The 15963-nt window shown below is 39.4% G+C and overlaps 1 protein-coding gene and 1 long non-coding RNA gene across 5 annotated transcripts in view; one reads left to right on the top strand and one right to left on the bottom strand.

The window, feature by feature from the left end:
- Nucleotides 1-12892, top strand: part of LOC139969311 (ubiquitin carboxyl-terminal hydrolase 47-like) — a 27335-nt gene extending 14443 nt beyond the window's left edge. For all 4 annotated transcript variants that reach the window (XM_071974229.1, XM_071974307.1, XM_071974390.1 and 1 more), the window contains 9 exons: nt 467-1258; nt 1700-1791; nt 2406-2570; nt 3006-3127; nt 4090-4208; nt 6745-6875; nt 7413-7591; nt 8136-8207; nt 9075-12892. In XM_071974229.1, coding sequence (XP_071830330.1) covers nt 467-1258; nt 1700-1791; nt 2406-2570; nt 3006-3127; nt 4090-4208; nt 6745-6875; nt 7413-7591; nt 8136-8207; nt 9075-9168 — 1766 coding nt within the window. In that variant the 3' untranslated portion in view covers nt 9169-12892. The remainder of the gene's footprint in view (nt 1-466; nt 1259-1699; nt 1792-2405; nt 2571-3005; nt 3128-4089; nt 4209-6744; nt 6876-7412; nt 7592-8135; nt 8208-9074) is intronic.
- Nucleotides 10547-14868, bottom strand: LOC139969512 (uncharacterized). Its single transcript, XR_011793745.1, has 2 exons — nt 14575-14868; nt 10547-14076 (listed from the first exon to the last, which is right to left on the bottom strand). It is a non-coding gene; the product is annotated as an uncharacterized lncRNA (long non-coding RNA).
- Between the last annotated feature and the right edge of the window lie 1095 nt (nt 14869-15963).

Below are 15963 nucleotides of genomic sequence, written 5' to 3' on the forward strand. Positions count from 1 at the left end.
ACCTGTAAGCCAAGACAAGTTACAAGTCTCATAATAACACAATGCTGTTCTCAAATTATCTCAGGGCAGACCAGTTTCTGCATTGTATTATACCTATACCTCCAAAACCAACCTGTAATTCAAGACAGTTTAAGAGTCTCATGAACTACTTTGTTCTAAACATATGTTAGGTCAAACCACTATCTGCATGCCAATTAAACTGTACCTCCAAAACCAACCTGTAAGTCAAAAATGACAATTCCAAATGTAAGCATTTTATTTTATTTTTTGGGGTGGGGGCATATTTTTAGTTGTCACTATGGTACTTTTAGTGCCAGCAATAATAGATAACTTTGCATAACATCTCAAAAAGCTGCTATTAGTCATGATTTTTTGTTGGTTTTGCTTCTATGATGATGTCATGAAGAACTAAATAAAACTGTTGCCATATCTTGTAACCCTGTTGCATCCACCCTCCCGTACACAGGTAATGCTTCGCCCAGCAAAGCGGACTCTACTGCAAGCAGTGCCTCTAACGATTCGGTTCAGTCTGTTCAGGAATGTTTCACTGACATGGACTTAGACCCAGCGAATCTCTCACCCAATAATCTTCCAACACCTAGTCCTACCGGTAGCTCATCCACGCTCAGCGATGATCAACCCCTGGACAAGAACTCGGTAAACTTGTTGGGGAGTGAGACAGACAGTGGGGTGGTCTCACTTCATGAGGCAAGAACTGGGGATGATCTCAAGGCAGAATTTGAAAATGACACTCAGGGAGATCACAAAGTTGAAGGTCAGGGTGACAGTGTGACCTCTGATCCTCTGGATAGAGACAGTGAGGATAGAGACACTAGCTGTAACTTTCAAAACTTACAAGGGGCAATGTTTTCAAAGCGAAGGGAGTTGCCACCGACTCTAAGGTATAATGAGAGCAGTAAGGGGGACTCTCAACCTGATAGAGAACATTTAAGTTTGCCATTAGTATCCCAAGTGGAAACTAATTGGCCGGGGGAAGAGATGACAACGAAAGCCGTCGGAGGTGTGGAAGAAGGAGAAGAAGAGGAACATTTACTGAAAGTACCCCCTCAAAGTACAGATGAAGAGGAGGGTGACGTATCTGTGGAGGAGAAAGATGACAGCCCATTGGCAGTTGCAGCAGCAGCAGCAGACAAAGATGAGAATGATGAAGACTTGGAGAAGAGTTTCTCCCCTGCTTGGCAGTTTTCCTCTTGGTACTTCAAAGTTGAAGATGAGGATGAGGAAGATGGCCACAGAGGTAGGATTCTGACATTTGTTGATTTATTGTGATATGTGTCTGTGTGGATCTGTGTTGACTGGGGCTATGGACAGGTCAGTGTCAGAAACATGTGTGAGAATGTCCATAGAGCTAGGATTCTGACATTTGTTATTTATTGTGATATGTGTCTGTGTGGATCAGTGCTCTCTTGACTGGGGCTATTGGCGGGTCAGTGTCAGAATTGTGTGAGAGTGAGACGTGTCACAATGGCTACAGATTTACTGATGCGATATGTCTATTTTGTCTGAGTATATGTACATTGATGGATTGTGACATGTTGAGTGTGGGGGACATGTGAGAACGACCATAGAGGAATAAAGATCACATTCGCTATATGTATTGAGACTACTTTGTTATGCAGCAACAGATCAATGTTTGTCACTCATTTCATAACGTGAGTTGCTTATCTTTTGCTTGCAGTCCTGGTCGTTTATCTTGACAAGAGAATGATGTTGGGTTATTTCAAAAAGTGCCTAGAGCCGTATGTTGGTATTCCTTCTGAAAACTTCAAAGTAAGTATAAGCAGTCAGTGTATTAATACATCAAATTATGTTTTTACTGATATATCACATCTGCTTAATGAAGAGAAGCAAAGCATTTCGCTAGCCAGGAAAGGGGTTTGATGGTATATTATGGTTTTGTTTCTTTCTTTGATTTTCCACAAATAATAAATACATAAATGTGGAGGGAAGTCCTCTAAAAATCCAATACAGGCTTAACAAAGTAAAGAACTCCCAATAATGGTAGAATAAGGTTAATTTTGCTTGTGCCCTAAATTCGCGTATTGTTTTAAATACATCTGTAGCTGCACTGATAGACACTGTAAGTTGCTGTGTTTGTTAGTCAAATTGTAACCACTTTTTCAATCGCAATTTTAAAATCTACAAAGCCTTAACATAAAACGACCAAAGTTTCCCACAAGAAACGTCAATTTTTGAGGCACTTTTGTGGATTATCTCACCCATTTTGCGGAATTATGCAGTAAACTTCAATGCATGCGCAAAGTTAGGGAAATTTGTCCTTGCTCTGCAATGTCTTACATTAATACATTTCAAAGATGATATTAAAATTTGACAATTACCTTCTTAGCATACATATAATTATACCTCCATTTTAAATTCTGAAGATTTACAGGGTTTATGCCAACAATCAGGAATTTGAAAGTATCAGGCTGAATGAGACGTTGTCCTCTTACAACGAGGAGAGCCGTATCGTTGTGAAACACGGCAGGGCGCTGAAGAAAGGAGAATACAGAGTCAAGATATATTTACTTTCACCAAAAGATGCTGAGGTTTGTTCGTGTTTCTCATCATTATCGATATATCCTGTACTTAACTATCAAGTAACCCATGGTTAGCTGGTATTCAAACGTTTTACTTGTTGACCCCGGTTGTAACCCATCGGTATCTGGTATTCAAATTTTTTCACTTGTTGACCCCAGTTGTAACCCATGGGTATCTGGTATTCAAATTTTTTCACTTGTTGACCCCAGTTGTAACCATGGGTATCTGGTATTCAAATGTTTTCACTTGTTGTTCCCAGTTGTAACCCATGGGTATCTGGAATTCAAACAATTTCACTTGTGGCCCCCAGTTTTCACTTTCATCATCACGGTCACCCTTCACTTTTACCTTCAATTTCCTATGCAAAACTGTTTAGTTAGGTCTGTTGAGGTTTGCATCATCACAGCTCTAATTATTCAGTTTCTCTTCTTCTTCCCCTCCAGCCTTGCAAATTCCTCTTTGATTGGGTGTTTGCCAAAGGGATGACAGTGGAGCAATCCAAGCTGGAGCTCTTGCCTGCAATATGTGAGAAGCAGGGAATCAAATCACATATAGCAATTGAAAGGCAAGTCATGATTATACTCTGTAAATGATTGTCTATGCCAGATATACGATGTTGAAGTTTCACCAACAAAAGTGATCCATTTATGCTGCACTTCGGGATTGGACCCTGAAAGTTATATTGTCTGTGTAAAGGGACCTAACACAATCCTACTGCATATGCAGGTTTGTTATTTCACATCAAGGGGACCCATCAGACTGCCTATCTGAATCCAACTTGCCATGCAGGTTGATTATCTATGATACACTTTCAGGGACCTATGGCATTGCACTCCTGCAGATGCAGGTTTGTTATTTCACATCAAGGGGACCCATCAGACTGCCTATCTGCATCCAACTTGCCATGCAGGTTGATTATTTATGATACACTTTCAGGGACCTATGACATTGCACTCCTGCATATGCAGGTTTGTTATTTCACGTCAAGGGGACCCATCAGACTGCCTCACTGCATCCAACTTGCCATGCAGGTTTATTATTTATGATACACTTTCAGAGACCAACATGTATGACATTGCACTCCTGCATTTGACCCACCATGCAGGTGTGCTACATCATATGAGAGAGACCCATTGGACTGCACTTTTGTGTCAGTCTGACTTTGCATGCAGGTAAATTGTTATTTCATGACAAAGGAACCTATTATATCGCCCCTTGCATCTGACTGGCCTTGTAACTGTTATTAGTTTAGATTGGAGGGATGCAAGAAACTGCTCTCCTATGTTCTAAAACTCTTGAAATTGGCTTGTTTTTCTTCATGTCCCTTCACGACCCTTTTATACTGAACCCCTGCATGTGACTCATCATGCAGGTTCATTTTCTCATGTGAAAAAGCAAAACATCAAACCGCATATCTGTGTCTGACTCTCCATGTTGGTTTGCAACTTCGTGTCCAAACTTTTACAAATTTCCTACAGGTATAAATATTCTGTTCAAGTTTAATGATTTTGAAATTCTCTCTGACAGGTTACGGCTCAGGCAAAAAACCTGGAAAAATCCAGGGACTGTGTACTTAAACCATAAAATTTATGACGAAGATATCCCGATCTTCACCAGCTGGGAAGCCTTTGCAGAAATTCTTGATGGTTAGTTGGGCTTTGCTCTTATACATCTGCCTGTCAGTTTTCATTACTGCAATACTATTGTCACTACTAGATATGAAGTGCTCTGAGTGATATCCAACAGTAGATACCAGTACAATACCAGCATTACTACTAGATATGAAGCGCTCAGAGTGATATCCAACAGTAGATACCACTGCAATACCAGCATTACTACTAGATATGAAGCGCTCAGAGTGATATCCAACAGTAGATACCAGTACAATACCAGCATTACTACTAGATATGAAGTGCTCTGAGTGATATCCAACAGTAGATACCAGTACAATACCAGCATTACTACTAGATATGAAGCGCTCAGAGTGATATCCAACAGTAGATACCAGTACAATACCAGCATTACTACTAGATATGAAGCGCTCAGAGTGATATCCAACAGTAGATACCACTGCAATACTATTGTCACTACTAGATATGAAGTGCTCTGAGTGATATCCAACAGTAGATACCAGTACAATACCAGCATTACTACTAGATATGAAGCGCTCAGAGTGATATCCAACAGTAGATACCACTGCAATACCAGCATTACTACTAGATATGAAGTACTCAGAGTGATATCCAACAGTAGATACCAGTACAATACCAGCATTACTACTAGATATGAAGCGCTCAGAGTGATATCCAACAGTAGATACCACTGCAATACCAGCATTACTACTAGATATGAAGTACTCAGAGTGTTATCCAACAGTACTTACTACTACAATACCAGCAATACTAATAGATATGAAGCGCTCAGAGTGATATCCAACAGTAGATACCACTGCAATACCAGCATAACTACTAGATATGAGTTACTCAGAGTGATATACAACAGTACTTACTACTACAATACCAGCATTACTACTAGATATGAAGTACTCAGAGTGATATCCAACAGTAGATACCACTGCAATACCAGCATAACTACTAGATATGAAGTACTCAGAGTGTTATCCAACAGTACTTACTACTACAATACCAGCAATACTAATAGATATGAAGCGCTCAGAGTGATATCCAACAGTAGATACCACTGCAATACCAGCATAACTACTAGATATGAGTTACTCAGAGTGATATACAACAGTACTTACTACTACAATACCAGTATGACTACTAGATATGAAGTGCTGAAGTGATATCCAACAGTATATACCACTGGAATACCAGCATTACCACTAGATATGAAGTGCTCAGAGTGATATCCAACAGTATTTACCTCTGCAATACCAGTATGACTACTAGATATGAAGCGCTCAGAGTGCATTACTAGCTTCACCACTATGAACTAGAATGTCCCAAAATAAATCCAATGTTCAGTGCTTAGTAACTGCTACAGTAAATTAACTGCAAGATATAAATTGCATAAAGTGATGACCATTTTGCTTACAATAGCAATACCACGATCACTACTAGATATAAAGTACTCAAAGTGGTATCCAACAGTGTTTAGTAATACAATACTACTTCACTATATATTAGGTACAACTAGATATAAGTATAGATATTTTAAAGTACTTTTAGAAATGGCACTAACATATTTAAAGTACTCAAAGTGGTATCCAACAGTGTTTAGTAATTGCAATACTACTTTACTACTATATATTAAGTACAACTAGATATAAGTATAGGTATAAGTACTTTTGGAAATGGCACTAACATATTTTAAAGTACTCAAAGTGGTCTCCAACAGTGTTCAGTAATACAATACTACTTAACTTCTATATATTAGGTACAACTTGATAGAAGTATAGATATAAGTACTTTTGGAAATGGCCCTAACATATTTAAAGTACTCAAAGTGGTCTCCAACAGTGTTTAGTAATACAATACTACTTCACTATATATAAGGTACAACTTGATATAAGTATAGATATATTAAAGTACTTTTAGAAATGGCACTAACATATTTAAAGTACTCAAAGTGGTATCCAACAGTGTTTAGCAATTACAATACTACTTCACTACTATATATTAAGTACAACTAGATAGAAGTATAGATATAAGTACTTTTAGAAAAGGCACTAACATACTTAAAGTACTGAAAGTGGTCTCCAACAGTGTTCAGTAATACAATACTACTTAACTTCTATATATTAGGTACAACTAGATATAAGTATAGATATAAGTACTTTTGGAAATGGCACTAACATATTTTAAAGTACTCAAAGTGGTCTCCAACAGTGTTCAGTAATACAATACTACTTCACTACTATATATTAAATACAACTAGATATAAGTATAGATAAATAAGTACTTTTAGAAACTTCACTACTACATATAAAGTACTCGAAGTGATCTCCAATAGTTCTTAGTAATGCAATACTAGTATTAAGTACTACTAGATATAAGTATAACTATAAGTACTTCTAGATGTTTTCACTATTAGATATATATGTAATGACCCCAAAGTGATATCCCATTATTTTATCTAAATCTTTGTTAAGAGTTAATGAAAGATGATATATCAGTCTAGGCATGGTTTATTCTTTACCTCAATTGCTTCCTCTGGCAGAGCCTGAAAAACTGGAGAATTCACAGCAACTTGTCTTATTCACCAAACAATGGCATCCATCACAGCTGAAGGTAGATCACTTCCATGAGGTGATTCTGAACGAATGCACCATCAAAGAACTTAAAAAAGTGGTAAGTTGATAGTTTTAAATGGGTGAATCACATAGTGTGATTGTTTGCTCTTTTATAGCTCTGCTACCCATCTCTCTCTCCCCCACCCACCCTCCCCAAACCCCACCATCCTTTGAAAGTTTAAACAAAAAAAAAAGATTACTTTTAGGTGTTAGACATCTCTCATTAATAGTTTTGAGTAAGATGATTTACTCCTTTCACATAACTATTCTGATAAGATGGCCCACTAAGAGATAACTACCTGCAGATTTAACTACTACATGATAGATCATAGTTTTAGTGTTTTTAGTTTTCTGTTCTGAACCACACAATTTCTGGCCACACGACCCAACTGAAAAGTGACTAAACTCCACTTGTGTAAACTTGGGGTAAACGTGCATGGTCGGACAGTGTGTGACTTGACTATGACTGTGCGTGTCACTGCAAACTGTAAAGGAGCACCGGGCGTTAAAACTTGAGAGATCAGAGATGTGTTCAATGTTACAATATGAAGTTACAGGTAAATCGTGTGTAAAATATTCTCTGATTTCTTGACAGCTTTCAGAAGTTAGTGAGATTCCTGTGGCAGAGATAGAGATTGCCAAAGGTCGAGGAACCTTCCCATGTGAGCTCAGTGTACTAGAAATGCAGTCAGAGTTGGACTGGAACCCCAGTGTGGAGACACTGGGAGAATGGCCCCTCTACATCAATGATGACGGAGCAGTCTTATATTACAGGTAAATATTATCAGGAGGGTGGAACATGAAGAGACCATTCCTACCTCCCTCCAGCCCCCTCCCCCCTTACCCTCCCCAGCCCCCCTATACCTGTGTAGAATGGAAGACTGAACATTATGTATCTATTTTCATCATTGATATTGGAGCAATGTTTTGTTACAGGTAGATATAATCAGAAGTGATGATGGCAAGACACTGCTGTACCATCAACCCACTCACCCCCATCCCCACCCCACCCAACCCCCCGTCCCCACCCATAGAAAGGATGAACTGGGAAAGCAGCTTTTATCAATCATGATGTTGTCATAACAAATTTTGTGTTTACAGATACTTTAGTTAGGCTGGCTCCATGCTTACAGTGGTATGTGTTCTCTATATAATGACCAAAGCAATGTACAAAACAATCTTATCCCAGGACATTGCTTATGACATGTACAGAGTACTATGAAAGGATACCAATGGCTATTTACAGTACATGTGTACAGTGTTGCGTGATTTTTTGTTATGTATTCTTACGTATAGCTGCTCAACTTTTCTTTCACAGAGATAAAACTGAAGCCGTGAAGGAACTTTCAGAGGAGGAGAAGAAAGAAATCAAAAAGGCAGAGACTGCCAGGTATAAATTTATCCTTTGGCTTTGCAAATTTAGCAATTAAGATGAATTAAGTTTCAAATTCTTGAATAGCCTGCCAAAGATGCTTTAGGTATGAAATCAGATGTAAACATCAAAGGTTGGGAATTTAAAAAACACAAACATTACCTTACATGGAGATAATATGTACTCTTATGTTATATGTTATGTGTTACATTCTATTCTATCATATTCTGTTATCTTCTCTTACATTATACTGTTATGTTAAGTTACGTTATATATGTAATGTTATATGTTATGTTTTGTGTTATATTACATTATATTATGTCATGTTATATGCTATGTTATGTATTATAGTATATAACATTATATAATGTATAAAAGTAAGTTGGACTGATGTTTTGATCCTAGCAGGATCTTCTTCAAAGGCTAAATTACAAGTATCAGAAGGGACAAAAACATGCACAGAACAAGACAGGTTAATGAGCATGGTGAACACAAAGAGATAGATGTAAGGGGATTAGTAGACAAGGGATGGAGAGAAGAAAGAAAGAAACCAACTGGGGAAGAGGAGAGGTAGGAGATTAACAGTGGAGGGACAAGGAGAGGATTAAGGGAAGGGGCTAGGGAATAAACTGGAGGACACAGAAAGGTGTGGAGAAAAAAGGGTGGAAGAGAGCTGTGAGAAGAGGAGTGATGGGGGGGGGGAAGGGTGGAAGAGAGCTATGAGAAGAGGAGTGATGGGGGGGGGAACATATATATAATGTAATTTATATTAAGTTAGGTTATATTATATTTGATGTATATATTCATCTAAGGAGGAGGTACAGTTCAAGCATAGGATTGAATTTTCTTTACTATGACTTCTCTTTATTTTTTTTTTTTTTATAGATTGGGAGGAAGCCAACCAAAAACTAACTATGTCTCACCAAGGAAAGAAAGAGCTCTAAAGATCCATGTAAACTTACCAGCAGATGGAGAATAAAGACTACTACTACTGTCAAAGGGCAACCTCAATGCAAGTCCAATGCCCCTGTTCATACTGCCGTTAGTCATCCAGCGACCTCCTATCCCTCGTTTCAAAGTCATCCGGCGTCAACCATATCTTATCTTGTGAAACTGTTGTTTACCCACCCATGAGAACTTTCCGTTGGAAGAGGCAATGTAATTGGTGACTGAGTGTCAAATGGCTTGGAAAACAGATTTAGTTAGCTCAGTAGATAACTGGCAATCGCAAACTTTATATATGTCAAAGGTCAGGTGGGGAATACACGAAATAAAGTATGCTGGAAAATTTTTGAAAAATTGCTTGAAAAGTCTAGACTTTCTCACATTCATTTCAATGCATAAATTTAGTAAATTGCGAGACTTAGTCAAGTGAACGGTTCATCCGTAATTTGTAAATTTCCAAAGAGCACCAGGCACAGAGTGGAAACTGCACAGTGGAAGAGTCTTGTGTCCTCAAAGTGTTTCTCTTAATTAATTAATGAAAAATGCAAATTTGGCTTAGAGATCAACTATCAGTGTCTTCTTTGATTGTTTGGTTGGTCATTGTAAAAGTCGTTACCTTCTCATTGACCAGTGAAATTCTAAAAGATCCTACTTCAATCTAATAAGCTAAAGTACTTCTTCAGTGGCAACACTTATCTTCCTCACTGTCAGATAAACACACATTCTTTGTCACGAGTAGAACATGTGACTTGTTGAATATGTTGACAGAAAAACAGTGCTGCATTATGCTTACTTAGTGCATCTGGAAACTTTGGAACATGAGATAATATGTATTGACGCAGCACCGTCTCTGTTATCACAAATGAATGTTACCACAAATGGATACCCTTTTACCATCCTTAGCTTGACGTATTGACGGTGAGATGAACGTTGTAATTGTAACACCTCTCTGCCAACACTCTGCAATGAAGGCAAGGGTAGTTTATGCAGAATGCCTTCTGAAATCAACGATAATGTCCTCCAGTCATCCTGATAAGTTCAACCCTTTTTGCAAACCTGCAAAATATTTCATCCATTTTTTAGAATGATGGAATCTTAAAGTTTTGTTTGCGTTTTTGCAGTCTTGTTTCTTTGAGATTCTTGCTCTACTACAGCAGAAGAACAGACGGCTTTTCATCTTTTAGTTTTTGCAATTGTTAGTTGAGCTATCACCAGTGGTGCGGCTCTTGTCAGATGCTAATTGCAGTGCACAATTCACAGCGGCTTAAGGCCGAATAGTTTATATCGTTGAATGGTTTAGACTTATATGCTACCATTTGTTTTTAGCCACAACATGTTATGTACTCAGTCAGGCCATAAAAAGTAGTATATATGGAATTCATGTTTTTCTTTTCTAGTTTTCCTTCTTTTGAATATATATATATATATATATATATATATATATATATATATAGAAATCAGAAATTGCTATCACTTGAAAATTGATAGCTGGAAATAATTTAAGGAAATTTTACAGAAAGATTAGACTTCACTGGTGTTGGTCGCGTTGAAAATTGAGAAATGAGTCAGCAATAAGGTAAATTCATGTTCAAAAATTGTCAATATGTGAGGAAGTCCTTGTTCTCTGCTTGTCATGTCTGGAAAGTCATTGATTTGTCTGTCTAATAAATTAAACGTAATGGAAACAAAATTCAACAGTATTTGCCTTTTCCGCAGCTGTGTTTGCGGAAACAAGTTATGGTTACTTCATAGGGACGGCCATATTTGAATGTAATTTTAATGTTACAACCATGCACTAACAAGGCTCACTTAAGTGTTCCAGTTTTCATAATTGATCCCCAAAAATGTACCAATCAACTTCCAGGACGAATGTTTCTTAAACTTTTCCACTACTTGCACCCTTTAATTGAAAGAAGAAAGAAAGAAACACCTCCTCTAACAGCTGTGAACAACGGCTCTGCCCATAAATTTGTGGCTTATGCCTATCCCTTTGTGCCCCCTGGAGTTTGCTTTGTGCCCCCTGGAGGCCGCTTTGTAATCCCTGGAGGTCGCTTTGTGCCCCCTGGAGGTCGCCTTGTGTCCCTGGAGGTCGCTTTGTGCCCGTGGAGGTCGCTTTGTGTCCCCTGGAGGTTGCTTTGTGCCCCTGGAGGTCGCTCTGTGCCCCCTGGAGTTTGCTTTGTGCCCCCTGGAGGTCGCTTTGAAACCCGTGGAGGTCGCTCTGTGCCCCCTGGAGTTTGCTGTGTGGCACCTGGAGTTTGCTTTGTAACCCCTGGAGGTCGCTTTGTGTCCCCAGGAGGTTGCTTTGTGCCCCTGGATGTCGCTTTGTGCCCCCTGGAGGTTGCTTTGTGTCCCTGGAAGTCACTTTGTGCCCCTGGAGGTCGCTTTGTGCCAACTGGAGTTTGCTTTGTGCCCCCTGGAGTTCACTTTGTATCCCTGAAGTTCTGCCTTGCACTCCAGAGGGTGGATGCACACTACCTTAAGAAACACTGAACCAGTATCCCTCACACACAATTATAATTCAACATTCTTAGATCTTCTGGTTGGTAGTGAATCGACCAGAATACATTACATCCATAATCCCAAAAAAATTGTGGTCAATTTCTATATGCATAGCTAGAATAAAGGAATATTTTTGCACAGTTTAGCTGTTTCAATGTTTCTACCTTTTGTGGAGTAAAGTGAAGTGTGTGTTTGTGTGGGAAGGGAGGAGGTGGTAACAATCTCAAGTATGACATCAAGTGCCCTTTGAAGATGCTTACATTTTCATAACCAATTGTTTGTGACCATTTTTTTTTGGGGGGGGGGAGGTGGGGGGAAGGATGAACCGATTTTTGAAGTTGATTTTGTGACTGCTGACAGGACAATTTATTGGCAAAACTAAGTAGATTCATGGGTTTAATTCTTGTGTAAACTGTTTTCAATCATGTTTAATGACCACTTTAAATCGACAGGCCATAGGAAGGGAGGGGCAGGGAGGAGGTAATGTGCCAGGGAGGAAATATTATTACATGGGGTTTGGGGGTGCAGGTTTGAAGCTAGAATTGAAATGGTTTTTTTTATATTTTATTTCATTAAATTGTAGAAGTGTACTATCGTGAGGTTATCTAAATGCATCTTCTTTTATCCATTTTTCCAAAAGGAAGGTGTAAAGTTTGGACTCAATTATTCTTCAGCTTAATGGTTTTTGTACAGTACTGCAGATATCTAAATATACTTATGAGAGATAAAAATGGTGGTTTGCCAAGATGGGATGTGGTCATGTATTTGTTAGCAAAACATCCCCATATGAATGTAGATTGACTGAACTTTATCACTGCTTGAACCAAGGAGGGGTTTGATGTGGTTCTGCGAGAGTTATATAAACTATTAAGTAACACCCATCCTCCTCATCTCAACCAATAGCACAAAAGATGATACCAATTGCTCGAGTAAAGGATACTTTCATGTAAACTGATTTGGTTAAGTTGTAATAACCTCTGTGGGAAGAATCTCTGTTATCCTATGTTAGTTTCTAAATTTCTCCCCCTCTTCCTCCTACCTTCCCCCTCCCCCCCCCCCAGCCCCTCTCTCCCGCAAAGTAATACCCAGAATTAATGGTTAAAATGATAACTGTAATAATTCAAGTAACATGTAAATAGCTGTGAATAAGCTTCGACTTGGGAAACTAAATATAACATAAGTTCTTTTTCGTTGTTTCTTTTTCTTTGTGAAATTGAATGCAATATTAGAATGAATAAAATCTTTGAAGTCTACCATCATTGATTCCTCCATTGTTTATTTACGATATGTTAATATTATTTATAGGGTGACGAGGAGGAACTGTTAAATTAGCATCATTCTTTATTTGATGATATGTGTGCTCTCTCTCTGTCGGTGTTATTTGGAAATTCATGTTCCAAAACGAGCCAGCTTTTCTTTTGTTTTTCCTCGAATTAAGGGAATCTCTGAAAGTTTGATATTCAAGAACGAATCCCCCACCAGTACAGGCCTGATATTACCCACCACTTGCAGTTTGTCTGAACCCCTTCCCAAGCTCCCCTAACCACCCCCCACCCCACACTATCGACAAACATTGGGGAAATGTAGTAATGAAGATCTTGCTCCATTTACATAGCAAGCGATTGTCATATGGTCTTCATAAATCGTTGACGTGATATCTGCATGATGAAACATAAGTCTGACTGATATCCCCACAGAGTGGGTAGTGTGTTTTCCTCTTGTCAACCATGTGATCGAGATGGACTGTACCGCTCATGTTCGCGCGTTGCGCATGTTTCAACTTGAATGGTGGATGATGCGCTATTGGGTTGCTGTCATAATTTCCTTTTTTGCCCGGAACGACCATTGGGAATCTTACATTAAGATTTGTGTTCCTGTAACTAGTATGCATCACCTTTCCGGGTGGAAAATTACTAGCTACGTGAAGAGAATTATTCGTAATCGAATAACTGATATCCGTACCGTATTTGTGTTCATCTGGGTTGCTCGTTAATCGCGATGTCAGCGAATAATCGCTACTTTTTTTTAAGCCGGTTGGCGACTTTCCAGATATCGAACACCTTTCCATTCCACTGCCTATTTCATGTCGAGGTCCACCCATCAAAGAATATTCTACAGAACTTGCGACCGTGTGCCCCAACCTGCATTCGATATTTCCTGTAACGGCGTTCCTTAAATATAATCGAGATTTTTTCGAATGTCGGACAGCAGCTGTGTTTTCATTTTTCGTTTGAATTTTTTCCTTTGTACCTCTCGATGGTGCAGCCACATGTTTGAATGAAGCATTTGTTATGAATTTCCTTCGATGACGCTCTAACTGTGTCGTAATAGATCCAGTGGGCGGAGTCAATAATCGGTGACGATGGCATATCTCTCTCGGAAGTTCCAATATCGTAGACTGATCACGTGACACTCTATATACCAAACCATGGGAGAACATTATCTGTAAAACAAGAGTAATTTTTTTAAAGTAATTTAGGCCAAATACTCAATCGCAGTGAATATCAATTACAGCTAAAGTCAACCTGCCAAAACTCCTGGCCCAACCTTTTCATGTGCCACCACCCCCTCCCCCCCCCCCCACACTCACATCCACACTTACCCCTACCAAACACACACGTTGATCCAAACAGGGAATAATACTCAAATACCAAGTACGTAAGACATTGATAGAAAACTATCATGCTAAATGAAGTATACAGGACTTATATGCATAACAAGTCAAGTAAAACTGAACTGCGCAAACTGATTATCTTCAGTAAAAACAGCTTTGTTGGTGAATTTTGATATAAGCACGGTATCTTTAGAAGTTCCACCCCTCCCCTCTCACCCAAAGGGCCTAGTCCTTATAACACGTAACCAAAGTAACTGTTCGGTTGAAAATTGTCTGCGATGTGGTTCCGTTTGGAAAGAAAATATATGATAAATTTGACCAGCTTACCTATGTTACGTACTTACAGTAACACTTTGGCTTCTATAGCATGCTGTACTCTGTAGATGGTATTAAATGCAGAATAAGCCTTTACCGCTGTCGCCACTGAAACTGGTTATATCTCCTATTTGTTGTGGATCATAACCCATACATAGACTTTTATCTTCCTATATACCATTGCAATCGACTTGAACATATAACTTCGCAGTCAGTAGCACAGAGACGTATGGCCCTATATACAGCCCAGATATTGTACAGTTGGTCGCATTCTTGGAATCCAGTCCGTTTGAAGACATTTGATAGTGTAGAGCAGGTGCGTATCCAGGGGGGGGGGGCGTTGGGGGCGCGCGCCCCCCGGGTAAGAAAAAGAGGAGAGAAAAAAGAGAAGAAAAAAGGGAAAAGGAGGGGGAAAAGAAAAGGAGGAGAGAAAGGAAGGGAAAAGAAGAAGAAAAAAGAGAGAAAAAGGAGAAAGGGAGGGAGTAGAAGATAGCCAAGACTTCGGGAAGAGAAAGAGGAACAGTCATAGTTAAAGCGCTGATCCCTATTATATACACAGGGTAGCCAGTGACAGATCAAGGATTACGGATGGGGTGTGCGCCTCACCCTACCCCTTACACCAACAACTCCATTTTTGACGTTTCCATGTTTCCTCTCTCACTAATGTACCTATATAAATACAATATATGATCTATCATAACGCGTGTGTGTGTGTGGACGCCTTAAACAATTGTACAATTGTGCTATATGGAACCAACTGTGGCTGGTCTTGAACTCGACGGGGTCGTCGGGAACATGACGCATTTCGGGAAGGGGCGACCGCCCCCCCCCCCCGAGCAAATTTTCTTTATGACATCGCTAGTAATTTCAAAATAGTCAATGCTTAGGTGCAACTTACAAGGCCTGGGAAGTGTCTTTTACAGCGATCTGGGAGGCATTTTTCGGCGAAAATTTTTCTTGTACGCTTCGCGCCAACTCATGGTGGCGCTTCGCTTAGATAGTTTGCATACAGGCTTCGCCCCTCCCTTGGCAATTACTCGCTACACGCCTGTTCGAATTTGTAAAGCAAAGAGCAGATATAACATCATATCAGTGAGCATTGAAATGCCTGTTCCACGATGAACAGCCTCAAAATACTGTCTATGTGTGTAGTCGAAGGCGTAGCCCAATTGGATTTGGGGATGTAACGACTTGCCCGAAAAAAAAGCCAAAATTTTTCGCGCGCTTTGCGCGCGTTCAACATATCGATGCCAATATCATATACGCAAGCATCGGTCATTACATTGCATGGCATCGTGTACCTTACGATCCGTGAAAGTAGCACAGTATACCGCCGGATGCTAATGTAAACAACCAAATGTCTTATGTAGATGGAGAAAAAGCATACAGATCCATTATGTC

The sequence above is a fragment of the Apostichopus japonicus genome, chromosome 1 (assembly GCF_037975245.1).
Source record: "Apostichopus japonicus isolate 1M-3 chromosome 1, ASM3797524v1, whole genome shotgun sequence".
Classification (NCBI taxonomy): Eukaryota; Metazoa; Echinodermata; class Holothuroidea; order Aspidochirotida; family Stichopodidae; genus Apostichopus; species Apostichopus japonicus.